Genomic DNA, 25,656 nt, shown 5'->3' with positions numbered 1-25,656 from the left:
TTCTTTCTACAGCTATTTTTGTTTAAAAAGGCAAAGGCATATGGGTTGGCAAGATGGCTCAGTGGGTTGTCACCAAGCCCCATGACCCGAATTCAGTCCATCGGGACCCACGCCGTGGGAGGAGAAAACGAAACTGTGAAAGCTATCCTCTGATATCCACATGCATGCCAGGGCTCGATAATGACTCCCTAAATAATTAAATAAATAAATAATGTGATAATTTTTGTTAAAGATGGAGATGTCTGGCAATATAATTAGAGCCCCCAACATAGGGCTGTGGCTGTAGTTCAGCTGTTAAGAGTGTTTGCCATGAATGTGGTTTGATCTCCAGCACCTCATTTTTTTTTTAAAGGTAATTAGATGTATGGCTGTAATCCCAGCACTTGGCAGGTAGGAAAAACAGAAGTTCAAGGTTATCCTGAGCTATATATCAAGTTTGAGCCTAGTCTGGGCTACTTGGTTCCTTGTCTCAAAAACATAACAAAAGGGTGTGTGAACCAACCAGGCAGAGTGGCGCATGCCTGCATTCAAACACTCTAGAGCAATGGTTCTCAACTTTCCTAATGCCGTGACCCTTTAACACAGTGCTTCATAGTGTGCTGACCCCCAACCATAAAATTATTTTCCTTGCTATTTCATAACTGTAATTTTGCCACTATAATGAATTGTAATGCAAATATCTGATATGCAGGATATCTGATATGTGGCCCCCGTGAAAGTGTCATCCGACCCCCAAGGAAGTCTTGGCCCACAGGTTGAGAACCACTGCTCTAGAAGGAGGCTAAGGCAAGATGATCAAGAGTTCAAGGCCGGCCTTACCATATAGTGAGACCCCCCCATCTAGGAAGAAAAGCATCTTCCCCAGCTGTCCCAGCTTAAGCCATTAGGGGCCATCTCTGCTCTGAGTTCAAGTCCCCCAGACTGTTCTTCCAGACTGGGACACTCCTGCCTCTTGACACCCACTGGCCTCTGCTGGTCCAGTTGCCCACGCTGCCTTCTGCAGGCCAGCCTGAGGGAAAGGAGAAAGGCGGGGCAGCGAGGATGGCTGGGGCAGCTGGACAGCCATCCCGACTCGTCCCTGGCATGGCTTTGTCCAGCACACAAAGGCCAGAGTGAATCTTGTCCTGGACCGTGCAGCTGAGGGGCTGGGAGCAGGGAAGGGATAGTGGCCACTGTAAGGCTTTCCACGGCCCTCAGTTGTTACAGAGGGCAACCCAGAGACAAGGGGGAGGAGTCTGTCATCGGCTTAGCTATCGAGAGGCATCCTGTGGGTGAAGTAGATGATGTGATGACGACTGGCCTTTCAGGTCCATGAAGTCATTGGGGGTGTCAGGACAGCTTGGTGATGGAGAGAAGACAGGTGACAGTAGTCCCATTTCAGAGACGAACACAGGAAAGTCTAGAAAAGCAGGGCTTCCCGTGGGTTCTAGAGCTTCCAGGGGGACACGGATCTCATGTACCTTGCAGAAGGAGCCTCCTTGTGTTAGGTGGCAGTCTTGTGGTTGCATAGGACCACACAGGGGCTGTGTGCATGCTCCTTGCCCTGTGACAGGTTCACAAAAGCACAAAGAAAGCATCTTCCTTTTCTTCTGTTTGGGAAGACGGAGTTGACAACATTCCTCCCACCTTTCATAGCTGATTCCAGTTAACAGTGTGTGTGCTAAATGGGGGGTTAAGTTGTCGGGGGGGGGGCAATGAAAGGATCTCAGAGTCTGGGGCTAGGATGGAGGGGTCCCAGAGCAGGTGCCATTGACTCTCGGGGTGGGGGGGGCGGGCAATGAAAGGATCTCAGAGTCTGGGGCTAGGATGGAGGGGTCCCAGAGCAGGTGCCATTGACTCTCAGCCTTTTTGGGTGAGCGGTATTCACAGTGAGGACTAGCTTCAGTGAAGGTAAATAAAGAAGGCTGTGCCCCAGGGCTGTTCTGGGGGGGCGGCAAGGTTGAGGGCTGCGTCTGCCTGGCTGAAGAGACAGTTTCCCTCCTCCCTCAATCACTGCCCCCCACCCCGTCCTCCCTTCTTCTCCAAGGAACCCAAGACCCCTACCAGGTGTTGAGAAACATCTGAAATTCACTCAGGGGAGCTGGACCACAGCTTTCCCTGGCCACCGAACAGACAAAACCAAGTTGTGGCCGTTGTCTTTAAGTCATAATGCTGTGAGAAGCCAGGCTAAGGGCCGCCTGCAGGAGAGACTGAGGACCTGAGAGAGGACAGAGCTGTTCTTAGTGATGTCTTAGTGATGATAGCCAGCCCAACCATAGCTCCTGTTCAGACTAAGTACCACAACTGGACACTGCGGCCCCCCGAGACGCCCACAGGGACCCCGAGATGCCCGCAGTTCTTGGCTCTCCTGCTGGCACACTGCCCACCGGGCTCAGGCCCAGTGTGTGTGAGTCAGCCATCAATCTTGAGGTTTCCAGGACAACCCCGGGTGGGAGTGGGAGCCTGGGGGGTGGGCAGAGAGGTGGGCAGTGCAGGCAGGCTGTCTTTTGCATCTGTCACCTGCACACAACCGAGGGGAGAGGACACTGGCTTTCCCCTCCTTCCCTTCCCTCAGCCCTCCCTTTTCCCCCCTCATTCTAGGACACTTTGCTGAGCTGTGGGAGGCTTAGGCAAATATTTAAGGGGGCAGTTAGAGGGGCGAGGAGGATGGCGAGAGCAAACATTTCCTTCCTTCTCCTCCTCACAAAGCGTCTCAGGAGCTCTCACCTCAGATGCCATGCTCTTTCACAACCTTGAGACCGAGGCCCTCCAGCTGGTGAGGGGATCCTTGAGGGACAGGGGAGGTGGCCAAGGCTGGAGAGAAGGGGGCCAGCTCATGGTCCAAGGGAGGGGCAAGTGCTAGGGAGCCTGGAGCCTAGGCTAGGAAGCTGGGTGACATTGCAAAGACCAGCACAGCTGGCTCTCTGCATCTCTAGGTTTGGCCTTCACCAATTCAGGGGTGGATGGAGCTGAGCGGGCAGGGTGGCACACGCCCGCGATCTTGCCCTCAGGCAGCTGGGCCAAGAGGATTGCCGCCAGTGCCAGGCCAACCTGGGTAGAAAATGAGGCTGTCTCAAAATCAAAACAAGGGACTAGAGAGATGGCCCTTGTAGAGGATCAGAGTTCAATGCCCCACACCCAAGTCAGACAGTTTACAATGGTGTACGACTCCACCTCCAGGGAATCTGACTCTTCCTATGTAACATCTCCACAGGCACTGGATGCATGTGCTACACAGATACGCATCTATGCAAAACGTAAATCTCAAGAACAATTTCTTCGGAAAGATTTAAATTTTTTTTTTTTTTGTATTTTTAGTTTTGATACTGTATGTATGTTTCCAAGGCTGACCATTTGGCATTGGAAAACAAATTGGTGTGACCTTTCCTGGGGAAGGCCATCTCTCTGACCCCCCAGCCTTCCTTGGTCGCCTGTAGTTCTTTGTGTAGGATTTAGGCCTGGTGGGCTTTCCCCATCCAGTTCGGTACATTTGTCGATGTCCCCCTTGTTCAACTCGGGTGTTACTAGGAAACAAAGTCTCCCAGCAAATTCCTTGATTCTGATTCTCTGGCACTCACAATCTTTCTGTCCCCTCTTCTGCAATGATCCCTGGGCCTTTTGTGTGTTGTATTCTGCAGATGTATCCCTTGGGGCCAGCCTCCACAGCTCTGCATTTTGATTGGTGCTGGTCTTCTGTAGTGGTCTCTCTCTGTTGCAAAGAGAAGTTTTCTTGATGAGGGGTGAAGACTACACTTATCTGTGGGTATAGAGAAATGTTTATAGGTTGTAGTTAGGGATTATGCTGGTTTGATAAGTTAGTGGTTATAGATTCTCCTCCAATCACCATGATTTCACTAGCACTGGGTAGTTAGCGACATTTCCAGTACCAGGTATGGATTCTCTCTTGTTGAGGGGCTTTGAAGTCAAATTAGAGAGCTGTTGGTTGCTCAAAGGCAATTTTAAAGAACACATGAGATTATGCATATGTATGTAACTTTTATAGTTTATTTTGTATAAAGGACTTGCACACCTATAGACTTGGCATGTCCATGAGGAGTCCTGGAAACAATCTGGATGATATAAAGGGAAGCTGTTTAGGAGAACAAGAGTGTCAGGTCAATACAAGGAAATACTGAGCTCTGGCTTACACATTCCTAAAAGTTGAGAGGTGCAAAGACTTCTCGAGATCACCTGGCTGACAGCTAAAAGTGAATTGAGAGAGCTAAGAGAAGGCTCAGTGGTTACAGGCATTGGCTACTCTTTCAGAGCATTTAGGTCTGATACCCAGCACCCACTTGGAAGCTCACAACAGTCTGTAACTCCAGTTCCAGTGGATCCGATGTCCTTTTCTGGTCTCCAAGGGCACCAGGCATGCAGGTAGTACACAGACATATAGGCAGGTAAAGCACTCATACACATCAAATCAAATCAATGCATCTTTAAAAGGGAACTGAAGGCATGTAGCCAAGGCCCAGCTGAAGGGGTAACGCCAATCCTAAGTCACTGGAAGATGTGACTCAGTACCCCAAGCCACAGGAGAGAATTTGGGGGAAGAGAGAAGGCAGGGGGAGGGGAGAAGCAGGGGGTCATGAAAGTGGATGGGATTTGGTTAAATCATACTGGACACATTTAGAAAATATAAAAAGGGGGTCAGAAGGGTAGATAGAGTAGAAGAAGGGCAAAGATGGCTGATTGGGACCACACTCAGCCCCATGCAAGGTCATCTTGGATTAAGAAAGTGTCAGGGGCTGGGGATGTAGCTCAGTGGTGAAAGGCTTCCCAAGCATGCTCATGGCCCTATGTTGGATCCTCAGCTCTGGAAGGTGAAGAGTAAGGCCTAGATAAGTCATCAGAGTGTTCAACTTCCAGACAAGCCCAGAGCAAAGAGTGAAACAGGACTCATCACCCATGAGTGAGAGTTTCCCAGCAGTGGGGACAGAATGAGGAAAGTGGCCGGAGCAAATCTGTAGTTAGGGACAGCCCATGTGGGAGGCTGGACGAAGAGGAATCCGACCCTGTCTAAGAAACAACACTAAAGGATTCCCAGCTGCTGTCCTAGGCCCTGTTCCCCCAGTAGACACCTCTCCACCCCCACCAGTAATCACCACTTTCTCAGTCCCTGAATGGAACTCATGCCTGAGCCCGGGGGAGATTATCTGGTGGAAAGGATGGCCAGATTCTTGGCTACCGCAGGCAAGGTTTGGCCTGTCAAAAGAAGAGAAGCCACAGGGCTGCAAGGGCAGGTGCCAGCAGGAGAGGCAGACATGCCAGAAAGACACCCACGGTGAGAGAAGCAGGTGGCCTGAGGGTGAGTGTGCTCACCTCAGCCAGGTTTGCTCTTGTCGGGGCCCGAGAGGATTCATGTGCCTAGGCCAAGGGCCCTTGGGGGCTCTTGCAGCTGGCTTATCGGGGGCCTAGGCTCTAAAAGCCAGGAACAAACAAGCTTCAAAGCCAAGGACTTGGCTGGCAGACAGGAGAGCCGGTCCTTCACCTCTGTCCCCCCTCTCTGATGATATATATAAGACACTGGCCACACCAGATAGACGAGAAGACGAGAGAGCCTACAAAATGGATGTGGGTAGCAAAGAAGTCTTGATGGAGAGTCCCCCGGTGAGTGTCATTTTGTATGGGTTTCTTTTTGGTTTGGTTTTGTGTGTGTGTGTGTGTGTGTGTGTGTGTGTGTGTGTGTGTGTGTGTGTGTGTACACAAGTGTACTGGACTTGCCTGCTCTATCCTCTAAAGGCCTCTTTTCTTCTTCTAGACTCATAGACTCAGTTTAGGATTGGGCTGTTAGGATGGAGACACTATGATCATTAAGAGTCCCTGGCAGCCTGGTGGCAGTGGCCCACGCCTTTAATCCCAGGACTCAGGAGGCAGAGCCAGGAGAATCTCTGTGAGTTTGAGGCCAGCCTGGTCTACAGAGCAAGTTCCAGGACAGGCTTCAAAAGCTACACAGAGAAACCCTGTCTCAAAAAAAGAAAACAAACAAACAAACAAAAAGAGTCCCTGGCAGAGGCAGGTATGGCAGCCATGAATTCCCGTATAAAGGGGTTGAGAGCCCATAGGGGTCAATAGAAAGGCCTGTGAAGAACACTGATAGAGTCGCCAAGTTATTAGGAGGTGATAGGAAGGACCACAGAGAAAATGGCATGTGAGGCTGGGCTGTGTAGATCAGTGGGTAGAATGCCTTGCAAGCTTAGGGACCTGAGTTCAGTCCCCAGGACCACATAAACCAGGCCTGGGATGCACACAGTTTGAGAGTGTAAGCAAGATAATCATTCAGGGTCATCTTTAGATATGTATGTATGGACTTGGAAGCCGGCCTGGGCCATAGATATGGTCTTTAAAAAAAAAGGAGGAAGGATGCTTCCACAGATACGAGGGCTTGCTACCAGCTGTGATAGCTTGAGTTTAATCTCTGGAACTCACATGATGGAAGGAGAGATGTTATCTGTGAGTTTTACACACACACACACACACACACACACACACACACACACACACATATACACACACACACACTTGCAAATAAATGTAAAAAATATGAAGATAACACATGAATGAACTGGACTAGGAAGAATATACAGGTGCTCACAAGGCAGAGGAGGAAGGCATGGAAGGAAGAAAAGGAGCCCACACAAAGGTGTGGAGATGGAGCTACCTGGATGCTTGGAGGGAACAGAAAACACTGGCTAGGTCTGAGGTGCCAGGAGCCTTGGGGAAACAGAAGATAAGATTGCTAACTGGCTCTCTTGGATCCTTCCACATGTAGACTTTGCTTCTAACTTTCTAAGTATCTATGGCACTAACAATACCATTGCTCTAACAAATCCTATTTGTTAGAATCCAACCACCTCCCCCAAAGCCTTCTCTGATCACCCCAGTCCTTCTCTGCATATTCGTAGCCTAAAGGGGTATGAGAGGGTGTCTGGTAGGGAGAGGAATGGGCATCCTCTCAACTGCCTACTCGTCTCGCTGATTTCTCCACTTTCTCAGGATTACTCAGCAGGTCCCAGGAGCCAGTTCCGCATCCCGTGCTGCCCCGTGCACCTCAAACGCCTTCTCATCGTGGTTGTGGTGGTGGTCCTTGTTGTCGTGGTGATCGTAGGGGCCCTGCTCATGGGCCTCCACATGAGTCAGAAGCATACCGAGATGGTGAGCAAGCCGGGGTTGGGCAAACAGTAGCTACGAGGTATGTCGGACAGAAGGGCTGGGTGAGATGGGCAGACAGATGGACAGCTGCCGGAGAGGAAGGGAAGGGAGTGGGCAAACAAGAGCATATCTTGAGTGATACAAGCCGAGATGGGGTAGCAGTCCCGCAGAGATGATTTTCCTCCAGGCCCTGGCCTACAGTGTGAGACACACACCTGTTATGTGTAGCCTTTCAGGGATCTCAGGAGAGAAGGCATTGCATTTGAATAGAGGGCTCTGGGTAGATACCGGTACCAAAGGGCTGAGAGAAGAAAGAGGTACGCCAGGCAGCACTCTGACACCCTCTCCCTAGGTCCTTGAGATGAGCATTGGCGCACCGGAAACTCAGAAACGCCTAGCCCCGAGTGAGCACATGGACACCATCGCTACCTTCTCCGTTGGTTCCACTGGGATTGTTGTGTATGACTACCAGCGGGTGAGTATGCCCGAGGGACCAATAGAACTGCCCAGTGGTACCACCTCTTTCCAGAGGTCTCTCCCCATTCCATGCCTGGCTGCCTCTCCTCGGATGCTTGAATCACTGACTCAGATGTGTCTCCCACGGCCAATCTAAAGGGAATTAGAGGACAATCAGGGCTGGGGAGTGAGCAAGGAAAGGGACTTCCCTGAATGACCTCCAGTGTTGCATGCCTAGCTCCTGACTGCCTATAAGCCAGCTCCGGGAACCTACTGCTACATCATGAAGATGGCTCCAGACAGCATCCCTAGTCTTGAGGCTCTTACTAGAAAATTCCAGAATTTCCAGGTGGGTGTGTGCGTGGAGGGAGGGAGCTGTCTCCCTCCAAGAGCTGGGGAGAGGAATATTTGAGATGGTGGCTAGTGCCATCTGTCTGGTGTTGATTCCCCTGGGCCAGATGTGTTCTGTCTACACTCACCTGTGTCACACCGTCCCCAGCTGTTAGCTGCTAAGTTGTTGACTTTGGCTGAGCGCAGACACCACCTGTGGGCTTCTGATTCCAGCCCAGTCCCTCTGTATTGGTGGGGAAACTGAGCCTCAGAGAACGTGCCTGGCCAAGGGTCCCACAATAAGGATTGCAGGTGAGATTGAACATAGGTACTCTTTCCAGGACAAGCCCTCAGCATCCACCTCTAAGCTGGGCCAGGAGGAAGCGCATGACGCTGGTTCCGAGTCTTCTGGGAGAGACCTGGCTTTCCTAGGCCTTGCTGTGAGCACCTTGTGTGGAGAGCTACCACTATACTATATCTAGGACCCCTCAGGTGAGCAACGGTGCCTTTCAGGGTGCCTGAGCAACACTGGGAGGGCTTGGAATGCCTGCTTTGTCAACGGACCTACTAGGGATCTCTTGAAGTCAGGGGTCTGGGAAGCTCAGAGGATGGAAGGCTCACAGACACAGCCCACCTTGGAATCAAGCGGGTGGCCCCTTGGTACCCCTCCTACACATGATAAACATCAGTTCTTTGCTCCACAGGGTCGGCGGAAACCGCATCGGGACAGGAACGACCTGCAGCAAAGGGTCTTTTGCAGACAAGCAGGAAGCTGCTCCTGTTCACGCCCGACAGGACCGAGTAGAAGCCAGTAGAGGAGAGGTGTCTCCTACGAGCCAGGGGGCTCCCACCACAAAACAATAAAGCAGCCTGATTGAAAAACAAAGGGTGGCATTTCTTTTCTTGCACATTTTCTCAGTTCCGCTCTCGGCGGGGGAGCCGTCCTGGGCAGGAAAGGGTTTGGGGGAGTTGGGACGCTTTGCCACATCCTTTCTGTCTAAGAGTGATGGGGATTTGGTCTTACCCCAGGTAGTGGCGAAGGGGGCAAAATGCGGGGATAGGGGACCGGACCTAGGTGCCATACACGGGTGTTAGGCGCCCTCCAGCGGTGTGTCCGCAGGGAAGGACAGCGACAGAGACAGGCGGAGAGACAGCAAGACAGAGAGACAGCGAGAAGCTAGAGAGCAGGTCTGAGACAGACAGACTGGAGTCTCGGGCTAAGAGAACGACCGCTGATCCAGGGATTGAGAGGCAGGAACGGACCTGACAGCGTGTCCCGTGCCCGGAGGCACTCCACCCCGCGCGGGACAGCGGCCACTAGGGGGCCCCTAGCGGGAGCGGTGCCTCCGGGCATCCCGGGCCCGCGCCCCCTCCCCGGCCCCGGCCCCAGGCAGCCGATCCCCCCTCCGGGGCGGGCGGCGCTACTCTCGCCCTCCCCGCCCGGCTGGCGCGCTTCCCGGCCCGGCCGAGCACGGTCCCGGCCCCGAGGGGGGCCGAGCTGGGCGAAAACCCGCCCTCCAGCGAGCTCATTTCCCTAAAAGGGGGGGGGGGAGTGGGAGGGCGGCGGAAAAAAAGAAAGGGAGCGACCGAGCCGAGGGCGAGGGGACGCCGGAGCCCAGGGCCGGAGCGAGCCGGGCCGAGCGGGGGGCGGGAGACAGGAAACGGGACGGGAAGAGGTGGCCGCGGGGGGAGAGCGCCTCCCCTTCGCTTCCAGCGCTCCCTTCCCCGTCGCCCCGCTCCCGCGTCCGGGCGCGACCGCCACCGCTGCCCGCCAGCATGCCCGGCGTGGCCCGCCCGCCGCTGCCGCTGCTGTCGCTGCCGCTGCTGCTGCTGCTGCTGCTGCTGCTCCCGCGCGCCGGGCGGCCGCTGGACTTGGCCGACTACACCTACGACCTGGGCGAGGAGGACGCCCCGGAGGTCCTCAACTACAAAGACCCCTGCAAGGCGGGTGAGCGACCCCCGGCTCCCTCTGGGGCGCACGGGAGCCGGGTGTGAGCAGGCCGGGATCGAGGCTGCGGGCTGGGCAGGGGTTGGGGTTGGGGTTGGGGGAGGACAGTCCAGTGTGGGAAGCTGGGAGCTGCTTGGTTGGCAATGCAGTGGGGGAACAAAAGACCGAGGGAGAAAGGGAGGGGGAAGTTTGGGGGACTTTTAGGACTGAAGTTTTGCTGCCGTTGGTGGAAACTGCTGCGGCTGCCGCTTGCCTTCGAAGAGGATTCCTGGGGAAATCTCCCTGGGTCTCAGCGAATCCCGCTGGCAGGGAGGCTTTTTCTCCACAAGGAAACTTTACTGGCCAAACTCCGTGTGTGAGTGAGCGTGTGTGTGTGTGTGTGTGTGTGTGTGTGTGTGTGTGTGTGTGTGTGTGTGTGTGTGTGTGTGTGTTGTGTGCTTTTCCCTTCTCCCCTATCCCTCCCGCTTTGTGGAATATTGGTGTTTGCCCACTTGTCTGTTTGCCATAGTGCTACACATCTGTCTGGTTTGATGCCCAGAAGGCCTGCTGTCCAAAGGAATAGATTTCCCAGATACTCAGCCCAGTGGAAGGAAAAGTTTTTCAGGGGGTTCCATGAGATACTCCTTCGTGGGCAACCCTGTGATTCTAACCAGCTGCAGCAGCTCTCCCGGTACTCAAGAGACAGCTGTCAACGCCAGAGAAATCCGGCCAGGAGAGGACTTACCTGTGCCCCTGTGTGCTAGGAGAGCTCTGCCAGAGCCAAGTTGGGATAGCAAATGAGCCACACAAAGAAAACTTGGATATTCTACATCAGCTCTCTCGCCCCACAGACACCTGAGGCTAATTAGTCAAGGTCACGGCTTCCTCTCTCTCTCTCTCTCTCTCTCTCTCTCTCTCTCTCTCTCTCTCTCTCTCTCTCTGTGTGTGTGTGTGTGTGTGTGTGATCTTTGTCCAGGAGGGTCCTCCTGGAGTGATCCCCCTAGAGTGACCAGATGACCAGGCACTCAGGCCACTGGCCTGACTGATGTCCCTGAGCAGATTGCCTGGAACACGCTGAGGACAAGATGTCACAACTTTTCCTCAACTTCCTGCTTCTGACTTCAGCCTGTCTGTGAAGAGCCAGAGCCAGGGACAGGGACACAAGGAAAGGAAGTGAACACAGAGCCTTGGGACAGGCAGCTATAGTTCTGACCACAGGCGGCTTGATCCATCCACCCTCGGGTGGATAGGGACCATTTTAGTGTGGGCAGGGCAAGCCAGACCCTCCAGCCCTTCCTCTTCCAAGCCTGATAGGCTGTGGGCAAACCAGGACATTAGCTGTTTCTGAGTCAGTGTGTGTGGTGGATGGACAGGAAGAGGAATGAGCAGGGCATGGATTCTGAAGGACTCATTAGCCACCAGGAAAGCCAAACATAGTTTTGAACTTTAGTTTTCTCATTAGTAAATCAGGACTGACAGTACACCCCTTCGTAGAGCTGGTGGTAAGGTCTAAATCTGAGGACACATATAAGTCATTTATTATCAGCATACAGTAAGCACTAAATAAATGTGTACCCCTTGTGCTCTGTGCCTCTGGCTCTTGATTCATTTCTTTTGAGAGAGTACAGGCTTGGGTTTTTAAGAAGAGCTGACATCTCCCTGACCCTGTCCTGCATCTTTTATCCATTCTGTGATGCACGGTCCCTGATAATGTCTCTGGCCTGGGTTTGATGTCAGAGGTGCAGAGAGATGCCAGACAGATCTCCGTCCTTAAGGAGATCACCATCTAAGCAAGGACCCAAGAGCACACTAGAGTTACACAGCATTAGCCGGGAAGAATAGGGGTCCCTTGTCACCTCTTCATTCCTGGTGATGGGCAGGGCAGAGCGAAGCGATCTCAGGAGTCTGGGAAGGTTCGCAAAGTGGAGGCTTTGTGGAGGACGTGGGCCAGGAGCACAGCCTCCAAGAATGAGTAGGGAGCCATGCTGATGTTGAAAGTGGGAGTGATTTTTGGGACTAGCAAGAGGCTCAGGGCTCCATCCCCAGTCTCAGATTTCATGCTAGGGTGGGGCTGGCTGAGTTGGAGCTTCAAACAAGGGCTGTGGAGAAAGCTCTCCATCAGGGTGAATTGAGGCTGGTTGGGAAGCTCGGCCAGGCCTGAGGTGGCTGAGAGGGCCTAGAGCCCAACAAGGCCCAACTTCAGGGTCAGATCAGGCCTTCTTCTTGGGTGTGACTGATGCCTAGGCCCTGTGGCCCACCCCAGAGGGAACTGGACTAGTGTACATACACATACACCTCATCTGCTGTCCCCTCCACAGACCCACCAACTCGCTTCTTCATGTTGCTTCTTCCTGCCTGACTTTGCCTCCTGGCCCCTCCATAGCCCTGACCACCAGATGCTGGGGTGCCCGGGGCAGGTGCCTGTCTGTACTTCCTTTGGAAGTGGCTGGTAGACTTCTCCTTCCTCCTCTTCCTTTTTCTTCCCGCACAGAGGACTAGCAGTGAAAACCCTTTGATTCTCCCAGCTTAAATGGGATCTCTCTGTTTATTCTAAACATAGCCAGGCCTCCTCATTTGAAAATAACTCTACAGTTACTGTTTGAGTTAGATTTATTTATTTATTTTTTACTTCTGTCCATGGGGTCTCACTAAATTGGCCTTGAACTCATCATCCTCTGCCCTTAGCCTCCCATATGCTGAGATTACAGGGGTGAGAGCCACTATATCCATTTATGGCTGCTGTTAAAGTAAAGACAAAAATTAAGACCCCTGATGTCCCAGGGAAGCTTCTGAACTTTTGGGCCAGAAGCTAACCTAGGCTACTGGTGTGCTTAAGGCTGATTCTACCAAGTCTGCTATCAGGGGATTTCCTGGAAAACCTGGTTTCTTGTACGTTGAGTGCCAGAGCCATGAAAGAGGATTTCAGAGATTGCCAGCGTAGCATCTCTGCCCCAGATGTCTTGCCACTGACACACATGGCTTCCACTTAGACCTCAGCTGGCAACCAGTGGGTCTGCAGGAGAAGAGATCCGTCGGACAGTACTTCAGGGCCCTTCTTACCACCTCACCCCAGGGTCCTTGTGGCCCAGGTGTGGAGTCCACAGGAAGCACATGACCTTATCTCTCACCAGACGACATTCCCTCTTCCAGACACTCTGAGGAGTGAGTCACTCCACCCATTTAAGCCCCCCCTGTTCCCTGCCTGAGTCACCCTCACTTTGAGGTGCCCCAGGCGTGGAGGAAAACACATCTCCATGGGTCCTAATGGAGGGAGAACAGTTAGATACCTCAGGAGGAAGGGATCCTTCTCTTGTTTTGAGACAGGATCTCACCGTGTAGCCGTGGCTGGCCTGGAACATACTCTGTAGACCAGGCTGGCCCAGAAACTCAAAGAGGTCCACCTGCCTCTGCTTCCTGAGTGCTGGGATCAAAGGTGTGCTGGGACCACAGCTGGCAGGAAGCAGGAGCTCGTGAATTCTGTTTCTCCAGTGAGGCGGGAAAACATTGGTGCTGCTGAAGGAGGAGTGGAGCAGACTCTCTCCTGAGGAGTATGGGGGCTCAGTTGGCCTCTTCCTCCCTCTGCATGTGCACGCTTCTGTCCGTCCGTTCCTAGACGCCCTTCTCCGTGGACTGTGAGATACAGTGTGCTGCTTTTGTTTTCTTTTTCTTATATGTTAGAACACCCTGGAACTCGCACAGGGGATTGGTTGTTGTATACATTTGTGCATGTGTCTTTGCTTCATGGCGGGTCGTCTGTTCTTCTTGGGTGAGCACAGGCACAAGTGTGCACTGATGTGTAAGTGGATAGGAGAATAAGTCCATTTGCGTATTCCGGGGCCACAAGTACATCCTCCCTCGGCTGCAAGTCGGCATTCATTGAGGGGGGGGTACATGCCTGTCCTGCGTACATGGCCTTGGCGCTCCATCACACCAGCCAGGCTCCAACAGGAGGGGAGGCCTGGCCATGCCAAGGGGGAGGGAACTTTGGAGTCCAGAGGCTGACCTAGGGGACAAAGATTGCTCCCTAGGTCCACATGCACATTGATGTGTCTCTGTGATCTTTCCCCTCCAGCCCCGGGCCTGGCTACAGAGCACCCTCAAGTGCTTCCTGGCCGGTTTACAGCCGGAGAGCAAAACAAGAACTTTTGATCCTGTGTTGAAAACAGCTGCTACTTTGACCCTGACCTTGACCCTGGGGCTTCCTTTGGACCAGGAAAGCATCCTGAACCCTCTTGTATCTAGATTGTCCAGCTTCCTAAGGTTAGGATCCCAGATGGACCAGCTGTCAGCCCAGCTCCTGGCCATAGACTCCTCTCCAACCCCACCCCTAACCCCCATTCTGTTCCCATGCATTCTTCAGCCATGACATCACCACAGGGCATCCAGCTGAGCTCTGCAGCTAGCCCGGCTTCTTCTACTTGCCCTGCCCCGGTCCCACACTGCCCCGGGTCTCCCACAGGCCAACGTGGTTCTGTAGTCTCTGTCCACAGAGTCATTCAGCTGGGGAGTGAGTGCAAAGGACCGAATATGTCTAGGGAAGGGTTGGAGCTGACTTTGAGTCTCCGGGACTGGAGGTGATGTGGTGAGCACAGTGAACTTAGCAGTTGCTTTTAACGCTCCAGGCTTGGAGTAGATGCTTCATCTACATACATGATTTCTTGCAGTAATCTTCGGAGATGTGTTCTATTATGTGCCGCCGCCTTCTTTTTTTGGGGGGGGGGGCGGGGAGAGGTTTCAAGACAGGGTTTCTCTGTGTAGCTTTGCACCTTTCCTGGAACTCACTCTGTAGCCCAGGCTGGCCTTGAACTCATAAAGATCCACCTGCCTCTGCCTCCAGAGTACTGGGATTAAAGGCACGTGCCAACACCGCCCGGCCTGTGTGCCTTTTATATAGGAGAAAACTGAGGTTTTAAAGAATTTACATGAATGTCAGCTACCAGGAGCCAAACCGAGATTCAAAGACCCCCCTCTGCCTCCAAAGACTGCTCTTTGCTGATAGTCCAGCCCTATGGGTACAACTGCCTTCTGTATCTGTGGGTTCTGCACCCACATATTCCACCAACCATGGATCAAAATTATCTAAAGAAAAAATTGGATGGAACATCTTTTTCCATCCAAAAAAAGTCTGGATGGAACATCTACAGACTTTTTCATTATTCCCTAAGAAATACGGTATAATAACTACTTAACATTCACATTGTATGAAGTATTGTAGATCATCTAGAGATGATTTGAAGTATATAGGAGGGGTGAGGATATGGTCAATTATTAGAAGGCTTGCCTAGCATGCACAAAGCCCTGGGTTCGAGCCCAAGTACTATTATTCAGGTAGGGCGGTTCATGCATGTAATCTTAGCATTTGGGAAGAAGAGACAGGAGGATCAGAATTTTAAGGTCATCTTTGGTTCTATAGGGAGTTTGAAGCCAGAGTGGGCTACATAAGACCCTGTCTCAGAAGAAGAAAAAAGAGGGAATGAATGAAGATATGGTTAGGTTCTGTGCAAACGCAATGCCATTTTATATATGGACTTGAGCATCTGGAGATTTTGGTATCTGTAGGGGTCCTGGAGTTGATACTGTAGGGAGACTGAGGGACAAGTGTGTCTGGTGATGCTCTTAGGCGTGGGTGTAGAAGCCTGGAGGTGCCATGTATGTGTACAAGTACAAAGCTTACAGTAGTGTGAGGTGTTTCTGCACTGGCATAGAGGAACCTACCATCTCCTCTCTGGACTCTCACCTGTCTCATCCCCTTTTGCATGCTCCAAAAGAGACTCTTGACTAGTTACAGGCTGGTGACCTTGGACATGCCATCTCTCTGTTTGGCCCCAGGGCCCTGATCTCTTTAGTCAAGGGAGGGGAGCGGCGTTCAGCTATGAGGTTATCTCTCCAAATGTTTGTGATGGGACACTCCTAGGGGTGTCATATGGTTTACTGGGCATGCTGTGGGTGGGCCAGGGTTAAATGGACTCATTAATGAGCCAACACTTTGTGAACTGGAAAGCGCTGGGTAAATTTCAACAGACATTTACACAAGGTGTCATTATTGCTACTATTACAGGCTTAATGAGTTCCCAGAGCTTGCCATTGGCTTGTGTGTGTTGGAGCTTGTATCTGTGTCTTTTTAGAACTCTGTGACGGTGCGTATATTTTTTTTTGTGTGTGTGTGTGGATGTGTGTGTATGTCTGAGTGTCTATTTTCGTTTATACGTATTTACAATCTGGGTTCCCGAGAGAGGTAATGAACTTGAGCAAATGCACTGGACTAGGAATTTACCCCTGGTAAAGTGGTAAGTCCAGAGGCTTGGCAGTGTAGTCTAAAGTCAGTTTCCTTCCGGGCCTCAGTTTCCTAAACTGTTAAATGAAAGATTGGCTTGGTGACTGCTAAGGTCGCTCACGCATTCAGGTGATCTGTGTGTCTGAGTGAGCATGTGTCTCTGGGCACGTATTTGCAGACCAACTGGCATGATCATTCATTCATTCATTCATTCATTCATTCTGCCTCTTCTACCCAAAAGCCAGTGCGGGGTGCTGCTTGCATGTGCAGGGGTGTGGTCTCTGACCTCAATGGCTCTGCACAGACAGCAAGGGTTTGGATGTCACCATATGCCCGTAGGGACATTAGCCATCTGTGACTAAGTGTGTGATAAAGTAAATGTATATGTATCCACCCAGTGGGGCCAACCGGGGAGGAGGAACCCGTGTGGAAGGCCTCAAGGTTAAAACAATTTGTGTAGTGCTGACTCTGCTGGGATGAGAAGCAGATGTCACGGCGGCAGCGGCTGCAGGGAAGCTGCCGCTCTGCTTCCATCTCCAGCTCGGCCTCCCACCTCCCCGAGCCCAGCCCAGCCCAGTGTGAAGCTCACATCTGGGCTCCTTCCAAGACAGACAGTGCTGTGGCTCTGCTCCCTCTTACCCTCGATGTCTCAGAAAGAAGACAGGCCGCTCAACCCATCTCTCCAGAGGTTTCCTTTCCCAGGCCCAGAAATGGAAATGACCTCTTGGGGGTGGGAGGGTTGTCCTACCCCTGGGCCTTTGCTTCCCAGAGGGAGGACCCAGAAACTTAGAATTCAGTTTGTACGCTGTTACACCTTTCCTTGTTAGCTGGGAGCCTCCTGGTATAAGTCTTGGCCTCCCAGATTTGCTTCCCTGTGCCAAGTCTTATTGGACCAGGTAAGCACAGCAACCATCTTACACTACTTCATGTCCTCCCCCATTTGGTTGAGTGACATTTACTATGTGACACCACATACTCAGCACAGAACGTGGACTCACACATAGACTGCTAGTTAGTCAACTTTCCGATGCCGTAACCAAGCGCCTGAGAGGACCGACTTAGAGAAAAGGTTTGTTTTGGCGTATTGTTGCCGAGTTTCTAGTCCGTGAGAGTGGAGAACTTGGTTCTGGAGCCTCTTAGAGGCAGCAGGCTGTGGGGGGAACACTTGGCAGAGTAAAACGGCTCATCAAATCAACCGAGAGGCAAAGAGAGGATGAGGGGAGGCCCAGGTCCCACGACCCCCTTCAAGGGCACACACACAGTCGCATCAGCCCCTCTAAGACCCCACTTCCCAAGGGTGCACGGAACCTCCCAGTAGCGCCACCTTGGGGACCAAGCCTTTAACACGTGGGCTCTTAGACCCCAGAGCATCTTCTCTTCATCACGTCCCACTGTCAGAGCACGGGTCTGTCTGTGGACTTCTCTGAGTCAGTGTGTGTGTGAACTTTGTGTTGTTAAGGTTGGCTCCGTAGGGCCAGGGAGCCGCTTCTGCCTTCCTACCCTCTGACTTAATGTCTGGCCCATAGTGGGTACTAATTATTTTCTGAAGATAATGTGAAGAGTGATACAATTATGTCTTCATGGGACTATTTATTTATTAACAGTTTTATTGACTCCCTGCCTTTCTCTGTCTCTCTCTGTCTCTGTCTCTCTGTCTCTCTGTCTCTCTGTCTCTGTCTCTCTCTCTCTCTCTCTCTCTCTCTCTGTGTGTGTGTGTGTGTGTGTGTGTGTGTGTGTGTGTAGATCAGAAGACAGCTTGCAGGGGTCGGTTCTCTCCTTCCTCGGGTTATTGGGTTTGGAAGCAAGCACCTTTTTTCCTGCCGAGCCATCTCCCTCTCTAAGTTTAAGCCTGCAAACCCCAGACCCAAGTGATCTTCTGCCTCAGCTGCCTGGATAGCTGTGGCTATAAGCATGTGTCATCACACTTCATTCTTGCTGTGCTTGGAAATCAAAAGCAAATGTAATCCCTGAAGAGATTCTAGAAGCTGACCTGTCGTTCTCCTCCTTTCCCATCTCTCTCTGGTGGCATGTGAGCATCGGGCGGCTGCAGGGGTCAGGGCTGTGGATCCGCTGTGTCAGGGCTGTACGCACCATGTGCACAGCCTCGGGAAGAGGACTCAGCCTCTGGCTACTTTCTGTTTCTCCAGCTGCCTTTCTCGGGGACATTGCCCTGGATGAAGAGGACTTGAGGGCCTTCCGGGTGCAGCAGGCTACAGCTCTCAGACAGCAGACAGCCCGAAGGTCATCCGTCAGAGCTTCAGGTACACTGGCGACGGGCTGCCTCTCTGTGTCCTGGAAATGTGTTTCAGATTTGGGAAACAAGGATTTCGGCCTCCACGCCCCCCACCCCCCATTTCCAGCCAGGCCTTCCCAGGACAGAGGCCATGAACTTGAACCCAACACAGGGGATGTCTTCCTTTGGGGTATCTTTTTCTTTCCCCAGAGGAGAAATCATGTCAACACCCATGGGAAGCAAAAGCCAGTGTTTTTCTGGCATACAGCTTACACAGTCCTTTCCAAAGTATTGTCCTGCTTGACTGTCTCCAGCCACCTTCAAGAGTGTCTTAGTTAGGGTTTATGTTGCTGTGGTGGAACGGCATGAGGAGAAGCAGCTTAGGGAGGATAAGGGGTGTCCTTCCGCTGACAATGCTCAGTCAGGTCAGGCTCCATCACTGAGGGAAGTCAGGGCGGGAACCTGGAGGCAGGAACTGAAGCAGAGGCCATGGAGGAGTGCTCTTTATTGTCTTGCTCCTTCTGACTTGCTCAGTTTGCTCTCTTCGACACCCCAAGACCACCCACGGTAAGCAGGGCCCCTCCACATCAGTCATCAATCAAGACAGTACCCCACAGACTTGGGCCAATCTTAAGACATTTTCTCAACTAAGAGTTCCTCTTCCCAGATGACCCTAGCTCGTGTCAAGTTGACAAAAAAAAAAAAAAAAAAAATCCAACCAGGACAAGGGGTAAGTGTCAGGACCACTCATGTTTCCCAGAAGCCAGGCCTAAGCCTCACAAAGGTAAAGTGATTGGCCTAGTATCACACACACACACAGTGTGTAGGTGGTAGGACTAGAGCTAGAATTCAAACCATTGTCTCCCAGTGTCTCCCATGTCTCCATCATGCTGTGCCCAATAACTCAGTCCCCCTGGGTCTCCTGGTCCCAGTGTGTGAACTCCTCCTGTGCATTCTTTGGGGCCATCCTCAGGAGCTTCATCAGCACCCCTGCCAAACTGTCTCCAAGACCCAACTGTTCACCTTTCCTTCCAGTGTTCTCTTGTCTCACGTCCAGTTAGTATCTTCCCACGCCACACAAAAAGGATTTATTCACGTGTCCTAAAGCTGGGCTCAAAGCTCCTTGTTTCCTGGTGGCCCAGGCACCTACTAACCTATGTGGTATTGGTGATGGGGAAGGAGAATGGCTGGATTGGCTTTTCCCATCCTTCTTACTGCTGTGCTGAGGGACAGTCTAACATCAGGCGGGAGCTGGAGCATGCTTCAGAAATCCTGCACGGAGGCTCCCTATGACAAGTGCCCGATTCCTCTTGAGGTTCACGGTTCTGGGCATACTTGGATGTGCCAGGCCATCTCCCCTATCCAGCAGGAAGGATGATCCTGGTGTGAGCAGTTTGGGGGTTTATCCAAAGAGAGCGGTTGAGCCGGGTGGCAGTGGCGCACACCTTAAATCCCAGCACTCGGGAGGCAGAGGCAGGTGGACCTCTGTGAGTTCGAGGCCAGCCTGGTCTACAGAGCGAGATCCAGGAAAGGCACCAAAACTACACGGAGAAACTCTGTCTTGAAAAACAAAACAAAACAAAACAAAACAAAACAAAACAAAACCAAACCAAGAAAGAAAAACACAGAGGAGGGTCGGCATCAAAGGGTATTCTGGTATCTGTGACGGGAAGTTTGCAGGACCTCAGGGGACATGAGTGGGAAGGCGTAAGTCTTACCGGGGCCTGCTACCAGCCCTCCAGGTGATTTTGGGCACACCTTTGGCTTTAGTCTTCTCTTCATTCAGAATCAGACAGTGGCACTCGCCCCAATGCCATAGCGCTGCTGTGTCACGTGGGAATGTGGGTCCTGAAGCCCCCAGGAAGCACACGACTCTGTATTCTTCACTGGAGTCAAGGCTTCTTAGACAAGAGGGGACATGTTCCAAACCCGGGATCCCTCGAGTCCTCGCAGTTCCTGGGAAATGAGAGTACCTCATTGTCTTAGTTTGGAGTCCTAGCCCGTTCTTGCTCTCCGTGGCCATTCCGGATACTTAGAGCCCAGCTTCACAGCTATTACAGAACATTATAGTGACTTTACAGAGTCTCCATGAAGCATGAATTAGCAAATACTGAGTCATTGCTCCTAGGAGAAATGCAAGCTCCCACCAGCCTTTGGTGACAGTTTTGTAAACTGATCACCCTGTGGCCACATTTTATGTGTGTTTCATTTAAAGACACCTTATTTAATATGAAGTTAGTCCACAAACACTGAACTCATGGCTAGCAGCATGGACTCCAGCCAAAACAAACTTATTGAACACGGGCATTTCTTGGTAAGATACACCCCAGCTTTTGTTTGGTTTTGGTTTTGTACGTATGTGTGGTAGTGGAGATTGAACCTGGGCCGTCATGCGTGCCAGGCAAGCATTTTACCACTGAGGTACGTGCCTAGCTCCGTTTTGTTTTGTTTTTTGTTTTTCGAGACAGGGTTTCCCTGGCTGTCCTGGAACTCTCTCTGTAGCCCAGGCTGGCCTCGAACTCAGAGATCTGCCTGCCTCTGCCTCCCAAGTGCTGGGATTAAAGACATGTGCTACCACTGCCTGGCTGCCTAGCTGTACTTTTTCTTTTTAATTTTTAGATAGGCTCTCTCTTAGTTGCCCAGGCTGGCATTAAACTCACTGTAGAACTCAAGCTGGCCTTGAACTCAAAACCCTCCTGCCTCAGCTTCCTCAGGAGCTAGATGACAGGTTGGCATCACCAGGCTGGGCTTGTAGCCCAGCTTTCTTGCTTTGGAAACACAAGACAGCACATGAGCGCTTTGCTTCAGAACCATTTTAAACAGCCAAATTAAAAAAAAAAACTTAAAAAGTGGCACTCAGTTTATCAAAGAAAGACACTTGTTTATAGTGTGAGAAGTGAAACAAGCAGACGGGATACCTTGTTTGACCTTGGCTGGGGATGTGCACACATCAGACCACTCAACTTTTTTTTTTTTTTTAACTGCCCAGTGCATGTCCATGGATGATCATGAAAGCCCGACAGTATTGATTTTCTCAAATTTACAAATAAATGTTTAGCAAAGTAGGCAAAATTTGCAAATCCAGACTCGCCAGCTCACAGGATGGGTTGCATGGTTTTGCATCTCCTCCTCTTTTTGGCCACTCACTCGCTACCGCTGACCTCTGTTTTCCTCCTTCAACCCTAGGAAACTCTTCTGCCCCGGGTGGTCAGAGCACTAGTGGGCAGCCACAGAGGGAAACCAGGGGCCGATGGAGAGGCAGGTCTCGGAGCAGGCGGGCCGCAACGTCCAGACCAGAGCGCGTGTGGCCCGATGGGGTCATCCCCTTTGTGATTGGAGGGAATTTCACGGGTAAGTGTGCCGCTGTGAGCGAGCCTGCCCCTGCCCTTGGCTTTGTTACCTTTGGCCTGTGCACAGCCTCCTGGCCAGGCAGTGTGCCTGCAGATTGGCTGTAACACTGTATCAGTGGGTGCCCTCCTCACCCCCACTCTACATACGACGACGGACGACAGCCTGGCTCCTATCCTTCCACAGGCAGCCAGAGGGCGGTCTTCCGGCAGGCCATGAGACACTGGGAGAAGCATACCTGTGTCACCTTCTTGGAGCGCACGGATGAGGACAGCTACATTGTATTCACCTACCGACCCTGCGGGTGAGCAGGAACCCCTGGGCACTCTACCCTTGGCGGTGATCCCCAGCCAGGTTCTGCCCTAAGGCACTCCTGCGGCCCTCAGCTGGGCCTGCCCATCCCCTCTCCCTGCTATGGGCATCACCCATTGATAAGGCTCTGACCCTGGCATACAGCGTCGCATTGGGTGCTCAGGGCCATCCCCACCCCCTCTGCACCCCTGCACACCCCCGGCAGCCTGGCCCGGCCCCTGAGTGGATGCACTCCCCCAGCTCGGGACCACCCCCCTGAGCTGGCCCCGCCCTCCAGGTGCTGCTCCTACGTGGGTCGCCGAGGTGGGGGCCCCCAGGCCATCTCCATCGGCAAGAACTGTGACAAGTTTGGCATCGTGGTCCATGAGCTGGGCCATGTCATTGGCTTCTGGCACGAGCACACGCGGCCCGACCGGGACCGCCATGTCTCTATTGTACGCGAGAACATACAGCCAGGTACACACACCCCAGGGGCTGCGTCCCATCCTAGGGCTTATGGAGCTGCTTGGGGGTCAGGCTGAGTAGCCAAAAGCCCGCTCTCCGGGTGAGAAGGACTGAGCTGCAGCCAGCTTGTCCCTGGATATTCCCACAGGCTTATCTCTGTACCTGCCCTTTGCTAGTTCTGTTCTTTGCTCCGTCCTTCCTCCTTCCTCTCCGTGGTCTCCAGACCCTCCCTGTCCAGCAAGTTCTCCACTCTCTCCTGCTGGGAAGGACTCCTCTATGGATGTTCCTGTTTCCTTTTCCCTCTGCATCCCTTACACCTTCAGATAGACAGCCCCTCACAGGCACAGGGAGGACGCAGGCCACGCCCTCGGCCCCACCCCCACTTTTCTCGCGTTCTTTGCAGGGCAGGAGTATAACTTCCTGAAGATGGAGGTTCAGGAAGTGGAATCCCTGGGAGAGACCTATGACTTTGACAGTATCATGCACTATGCCCGGAACACATTCTCCAGGTGAGAAGTGGTCTGAGCCTGGCCCAGGGGAGGCCCAGCCCTGCCTTCTGGAAGCCATTCTTTGGCTGATTTCCTAGTCTCACTGTCCTGCCCTGCCCCAGCAGGGACCAAAGATGAGGGTAGTCCTCCAGGTGCCTGCAGCCTCTCCCATGAGTGCGGAGCTGGCAGGCCCAGGCTTTGCCCATTGCTGGGTGAAGGAAGGGTGTGTGGCTGAGAAGACCTGAGTTCACAGGTCCTGCCGGGTGGGGTCTCCACATCGTGCCAACCCAAAGGAGCTGAGCTGGTCTCCCATCTGTCACCAGGGTACCTTTCCTTTTCCTGGGATTCCCAGGGGGGTCACCTCTTTCTGGTTGTCGGCCTCTGCCCACCTTGTCTGTGTTTTGAAGTACTAGGATTGCACCCAGGGTCTGCTGCACACTAGGCAAGTGGTATACCCCTGGCTTGTAGCACCAGCCCTATGTTTTATTTATTTATTAGTCATTTTGTTTTTATTTTATGTGCATTGGTGTTTTACCTGCACGTGTGTCTGTCAGATTCTCTGGAACTGGAGTTACAGACAGTTGTGAGCTGCTGTGTGGGTGCTGGGAATTGAACTCGGGTCCTCTGGGAGAGCACTTAGTGCTCTTAACCCCTGAAGCACCTTTCCAGCCCCTAATTTTTATTTTTGAGAAAGGGTCTCAACAAGTTACCCAGACTGGTCTTGAATTCACTATGTAACCCAAGGCAGAGTTTGAACTTAGAATTCTTTTTTTTTTCCCCCTTACATTTATTAATCTGTGTGTGTCGGTGAGCACACATGCCACGTGGTTCCTTGTGGAGGTCAGAGGACATCTCGAAGGAGTAGTTTCTCTCCTGCCACTGTGTGGGTTCTGGACCTGCAGACAGGTTGTCTTGCCTTTTGGTTGTCTTGTCTCAGCTTCTCAAGGAGCCAGTTACAGACCAGAGATGGCTTGGTCTGCTTTGTGACTGGCTAGTTTGAACAAAGCTTGGCCTTAACCCTGGACCGGTCCCCATTGCCAGTTCACAAGATACCTCCTTAACCAGGGCGTGATGTGAGATCCCCCTACAGGACTGGGGGACCTGCCCCCACTCCTTACACCCCTCCCTGGCCTACCCTTCCTGCATCCCTGTCCCTCTCTGGGTGGGGGCCCTCCCCCCTTCTCTAAGCTCCTTTAGACCCAGTCTTCCTGCTCCCGACCCCGGGAATAGAGACCAGGGAAGAGAGTGAAGTCATTCTGCTCTCCACCCCCACAGACCCTCCTTCTGTTTCCCATCATACCCACACCCCCTGCTGGGCCCTGCCCAGCTGGAGGTGAGTCAGGGACCCTGGGGATGGGGGGAACTGTTGTCTCCTCTTTGTTCCTCCTCTATGGAAACGCCACAGAGATTAGCAGGAAGGGATTGGGAAATAGGGACACTGTGCCCTGGGAGCTGGCTGGCCACGGTGGAAGCGGCAGTCAGCAGTCGGTCGGTCGGTCTTGCTCCAATCCTAGCCATGTGAGAGGGTAACGAGTTGACCCTGAGAAGTCAAGAGAGATGTTGATTGGGACTGAATCATCACTTGAGGTCTGGAGGTGGGAGCCGAGAGGCATTGCAGAGATGATAAATTAGGGCCCAAAGCTCTCCCAGGGCTGGGAGTTGAAACCAGTCTCAACATCAAGGGCCTGGGTCCCTGGTCCTCAAAGCATTTCTGGGCTCCCCCCAGCTCCTGTGGTCTTGCTGCCATGGAAGAGGGTGGCTGCTGGTCAGTGGGCAGCTGTAATGACAGGGTGAGGCGTCTCCACCCTTCCCTGACCCTGCTGAGGAATGTCTGGGCCCTGGCAATGTCATGCCCTGTGGGTGTAGATGAGCAAGCTACCCTTCTTCTCTATCCACCTTCCAGAAGACCAATGCCCTCAGTCTCCTCATGTCCTTCTCAGGGGCATCTTCCTGGACACCATTGTTCCCAAGTATGAGGTGAACGGGGTGAAGCCTTCCATCGGCCAAAGGACCAGACTCAGCAAAGGGGACATCGCTCAGGCCCGGAAGCTCTACAAATGCCCAGGTTAGAGCAGGGCAGGGACAGACCAGGAGGGATGGAGGGCAGCGTCGAAGGAAGGCAGAGGCCAAGGCCCAGGACCACCTAGAAAGTCACAGCTGTAAGTCTCAGAGAAGGACGTTGGGAAGGAAGGGCAGCGTTCCAGGTAAGGACCGAACGGGCTAGGCTGATAGGTGGTAGCCGGGGCCTAGAAGAGTGAGGATGAGTAGGGACAGAAAGGGGCAACGACTAGCCTCTCTCCAGGACAGTGAGGAGGAGGCGAGGCCCACCCAAAGAGCTTGACCTGGACTCTGGAATCCATGTTGCCTTGACAACAGGGCATCTGGTTACCCTGGCAGCACTAGACCAGGGATGTAGGATGGTTTATGCTTGTATGTAAGGAGGAGGGGTACATCTTAAAGGGACAGAACCCCTCCCTCTTCAGCCACTCTTGTCTCCCTTATGGGTTCTGGAGCTCAGGGGTGAGCCAGAGACGGGGGTGTCCGACACCTACAGTCAGCAGCCTAGTTCCTTTTTTGCCTTGACAGCCTGTGGCGAGACCCTCCAAGACAGCACCGGCAACTTCTCCTCCCCCGAGTACCCCAACGGCTACTCTGCCCACATGCACTGTGTATGGCGCATCTCCGTCACGCCCGGGGAGAAGGTAACTGTGGT

The 25,656-nt window shown here is 52.7% G+C and overlaps 2 protein-coding genes across 4 annotated transcripts in view; both read left to right on the top strand.

Moving 5' to 3' along the window:
- The first annotated feature begins 5,431 nt into the window (after positions 1-5,431).
- Sftpc (surfactant protein C) lies at positions 5,432-8,803 on the top strand. The gene is made up of 6 exons (XM_006989103.4): positions 5,432-5,589; positions 6,976-7,134; positions 7,484-7,606; positions 7,826-7,936; positions 8,259-8,409; positions 8,622-8,803. Exons 1-5 carry the CDS (start codon positions 5,548-5,550, stop codon positions 8,397-8,399), a joined length of 576 nt encoding a protein of 191 aa, XP_006989165.3. The 5' UTR covers positions 5,432-5,547; the 3' UTR covers positions 8,400-8,409; positions 8,622-8,803.
- A 712-nt stretch (positions 8,804-9,515) lies between these two features.
- Bmp1 (bone morphogenetic protein 1) overlaps positions 9,516-25,656 on the top strand; it is a 43,897-nt gene continuing 27,756 nt past the window's right edge. Inside the window, exons 1-8 of one of the 3 annotated variants that reach the window (XM_006989100.4) lie at positions 9,516-9,865; positions 18,266-18,379; positions 21,538-21,702; positions 21,886-22,003; positions 22,289-22,467; positions 22,859-22,964; positions 24,884-25,008; positions 25,530-25,645. In XM_006989100.4, the coding sequence (XP_006989162.2) occupies positions 9,694-9,865; positions 18,266-18,379; positions 21,538-21,702; positions 21,886-22,003; positions 22,289-22,467; positions 22,859-22,964; positions 24,884-25,008; positions 25,530-25,645 (1,095 nt within the window). In that variant the 5' untranslated portion in view covers positions 9,516-9,693. Of the gene's footprint in view, positions 9,866-18,265; positions 18,380-21,537; positions 21,703-21,885; positions 22,004-22,251; positions 22,468-22,858; positions 22,965-24,883; positions 25,009-25,529; positions 25,646-25,656 lie in introns of all 3 variants that reach the window. The other 2 variants (XR_013042510.1, XM_016007491.3) reach the window with 2 other exon arrangements.

Source organism: Peromyscus maniculatus, chromosome 9 (genome assembly GCF_049852395.1).
Source record: "Peromyscus maniculatus bairdii isolate BWxNUB_F1_BW_parent chromosome 9, HU_Pman_BW_mat_3.1, whole genome shotgun sequence".
Classification (NCBI taxonomy): domain Eukaryota; kingdom Metazoa; phylum Chordata; class Mammalia; order Rodentia; family Cricetidae; genus Peromyscus; species Peromyscus maniculatus.
Note: the sequence above shows the minus strand (reverse complement) of the source record. Positions and strands in the feature narration are given on the sequence as shown.